Source organism: Meleagris gallopavo, chromosome 25, assembly GCF_000146605.3.
Source record: "Meleagris gallopavo isolate NT-WF06-2002-E0010 breed Aviagen turkey brand Nicholas breeding stock chromosome 25, Turkey_5.1, whole genome shotgun sequence".
NCBI lineage: Eukaryota > Metazoa > Chordata > Aves > Galliformes > Phasianidae > Meleagris > Meleagris gallopavo.
In genome coordinates, this window is record NC_015035.2 from 5,201,063 (window position 1) to 5,203,866 (window position 2,804).

At 60.1% G+C, this 2,804-nt stretch overlaps 2 protein-coding genes across 2 annotated transcripts in view; both read left to right on the forward strand.

Moving 5' to 3' along the window:
• The window catches only part of LOC109370933 (RUN and SH3 domain-containing protein 1-like), a 1,855-nt gene extending 1,555 nt beyond the window's left edge, over positions 1 to 300 (forward strand). Inside the window, 2 exon segments of the mRNA XM_031556779.1 lie at positions 45 to 185; positions 253 to 300. Coding sequence (XP_031412639.1) covers positions 45 to 185; positions 253 to 300 — 189 coding nt within the window.
• On the forward strand, positions 41 to 2,759 carry FDPS (farnesyl diphosphate synthase). The gene is made up of 8 exons (XM_010723494.3): positions 41 to 185; positions 275 to 355; positions 443 to 565; positions 743 to 831; positions 1,068 to 1,140; positions 1,274 to 1,351; positions 1,430 to 1,564; positions 2,404 to 2,759. Exons 2-8 carry the CDS (start codon positions 308 to 310, stop codon positions 2,602 to 2,604), a joined length of 747 nt encoding a protein of 248 aa, XP_010721796.1. The 5' UTR covers positions 41 to 185; positions 275 to 307; the 3' UTR covers positions 2,605 to 2,759.
• Positions 2,760 to 2,804: the final 45 nt, after the last annotated feature.

The following is a 2,804-nucleotide window of genomic DNA, read 5'->3' on the forward strand; positions in this document are numbered from 1 at the left end:
CTGCAGTTCTCAGCTCCACCCCCTCTGACCGCCCCTCCCCGCAGGTTCTGCAGTACAACGCTCCAGGTGGGAAATGCAACCGAGGGCTGACGGTGGTGGCTGCGTTCCGGGAGCTGTCGGGGCCGGGGCAGAAGGATGCTGAGAGCCTGCGGTGCGCTCTGGCCGTGGGTTGGTGCATCGAGTTGGTGAGCGTTCAGCCGAAGGCTGTGCTGCAGGTTGGGGCTGCGCTGGGGTCCCTCCGCCCCCCAGCAGCCCCCCAACGCAGCTCGTGCAGTTCCAGGCTTTCTTCCTGGTGGCTGATGATATCATGGATCAGTCCCTGACGCGCCGGGGGCAGCTGTGCTGGTATAAGAAGGTGGGAGCGGTGGGGGCTGCCCTCAGCCTGGGGGGGCTGCGGGGTTGGCTGGGCTGTGACCGCTTCGTTTCCCCCCCCCCGGTGCAGGAGGGGATCGGTTTGGATGCCATCAATGATGCCTTCCTCCTTGAGTCCTCTGTGTACAGAATGCTGAAGAAATACTGCGGGCAGCAGCCGTATTACGTGCATCTGCTGGAGCTCTTCCTGCAGGTGAGGCCCCCGGGACCCCCAGGCTTTCCTTGGGGCTGACCCACCCCACATCTCAGGCTTCTTCTCGAGTCCTGGGCCGTGTCCTTCCTCCAGGCACGGGAGGAGCTGAGTTTGGGCTGGAAATGGGGGGTTTTGTTGTTTTCACGGGGACTGAGTGAATAAATCCTCCTTCTTCAGACCGCCTACCAGACTGAACTCGGGCAGATGCTGGACCTCATCACAGCTCCCATTTCCAAAGTGGATCTGAGTCAATTCAGTGAGGAGAGGTAAAGAAACCGAAGGGGATGGCAATGCTGGCCTGGCTCTGCTTGGCTCTGCTTGCTGTCCCTTCCAGGCTGCAGAGCAGACAGGCGGCTCCCAATCTGGCAGACTTTGGGCAACGAACCTCAGTGTCAGGACCTGGTGGTGGCTCAGAGGGAGACTCTGCCTTCCTCCTGCTGGCCCTGCTGTGCCGAGCAGCAGTTTGAGGGCCTTTCCCACTGAGCACCACCCCCCACCACAGGTACAAAGCCATCGTTAAGTACAAGACTGCCTTCTACTCCTTCTACCTCCCCGTGGCTGCTGCCATGTATATGGTGAGTTCTGCAGGAAGGGCTTGGGCTGCAAACACTCAGCACCACTCCGACCAGCGGGGCGGGTGCTACAGAACATTAAGGCGTAAAAAAACAGATGCTGAAAGCTTTTTGTTTTTCCCTGCCCCGTTCTGAGGTTGGGATTGACAGTAAGGAAGAACATGAGAATGCCAAAGCCATCCTGCTGGAGATGGGGGAGTACTTCCAGATCCAGGTGGGAGCCGTTCCTCCCCTCACCCCACGTGTTGCACAGCACTTGTGGGGCTGAGCTGAGCTTCCCATCCCCGTGCAGGATGATTACCTGGACTGCTTTGGGGACCCGGCGCTCACGGGGAAGGTGGGCACAGACATCCAGGACAACAAGTGCAGCTGGCTGGTGGTGCAGTGCCTGCAGCGCGTCACACCGGAGCAGCGGCAGCTCCTGGAGGTACAGCCCAGCCCCCATCATAGAATCATACGATGGCCTGGGTTGCAAAGGACCACGATGGCCATCAGTTCCAACCCCTGCTGTGTGCAGGTCACCAACCAGCAGCCCAGGCTGCCCAGAGCCACATCCAGCCTGGCCTCGAATGCCTGCAGGGATGGGGATCCACAGCCTCCTTGGGCAACCTGTTCCAGTGCCTCCCCACCCTCTGGCTGAAAAACTTCCTCCTCATACCCACCCTAAACCTCCCCTGTCTCACTTTAACACCGTTCCCCTCGTCCTGTCACCACCCACCCTCACAAACAGCCATTCCCCTCCTGTTTATCCTCTCCCTTCAAGCACTGAAGGCCACAATCAGGTCTCCCTGCAGCCTTCTCTTCTCCGAGCTGAACCAGCCCAGTTCCCTCAGCCTTTCCTCACAGCAGAGCTGCTCCAGCCCTGTCACCATCTTATTACCCTCCTCTGGACCCGCTCCCAGAGCTCCACGTCCTTCCTGTGCTGGGGGCCCCAGCCCTGGACACAGCACTGCAGATGGGGCCTCACAAGAGCCGAGCAGAGGGGGACATCACCTCCCCATCCCTGCTGGCCTCCCCTTTTTTCATGCAGCCCAGGATACAGTTCACCTTCAGGGCTAGAAGCACGCACCGCTGCTTCACATCCAGCTTCTCATCCACCAGGACCCCGAGTCCTTCTCCATAGGGCTGCTCTCCAGATCTTCCCCTTCGTATCAACACCTGGGATTGCCCCGACCCCACTGCAGCCCTTGGCCTTATTGAACCCACAGCACACACAGCTGCAGCGGCCCCACGCAGCCCCTCGACCTCACGGTGCTGTGTTTGCAGGAGAATTACGGCCGTAAGGAGCCCGAGAGGGTGGCAAAGGTGAAGGAACTCTATGAGACCGTGGGGATGAGGGCTGCGTTCCAGCAATACGAGGAGAGCAGCTACCGGCGCCTGCAGGAGCTGATTGAGAAGCACTCGAACCGCCTCCCCAAGGAGATCTTCCTCGGTCTGGCACGGAAAATCTACAAACGCCAGAAATGAGGGATGGGGGCCGGCAATGGCTCTGCGCTCTGCACTCTGCGTTCGGTGGTTTTGCAGCCCCGGGCCCGGTGCTTCCCCCAGCCCGTTATCTCCGGGGTTGCGGGTCTCTCGGTGCCGTCAGTCTGTGTGTCAATAAACGTAATTTATTGCTGTTCTGCCTCTTCTGGTCGTGGCGATGCGGCGCTGAGGGCGGATCGCTC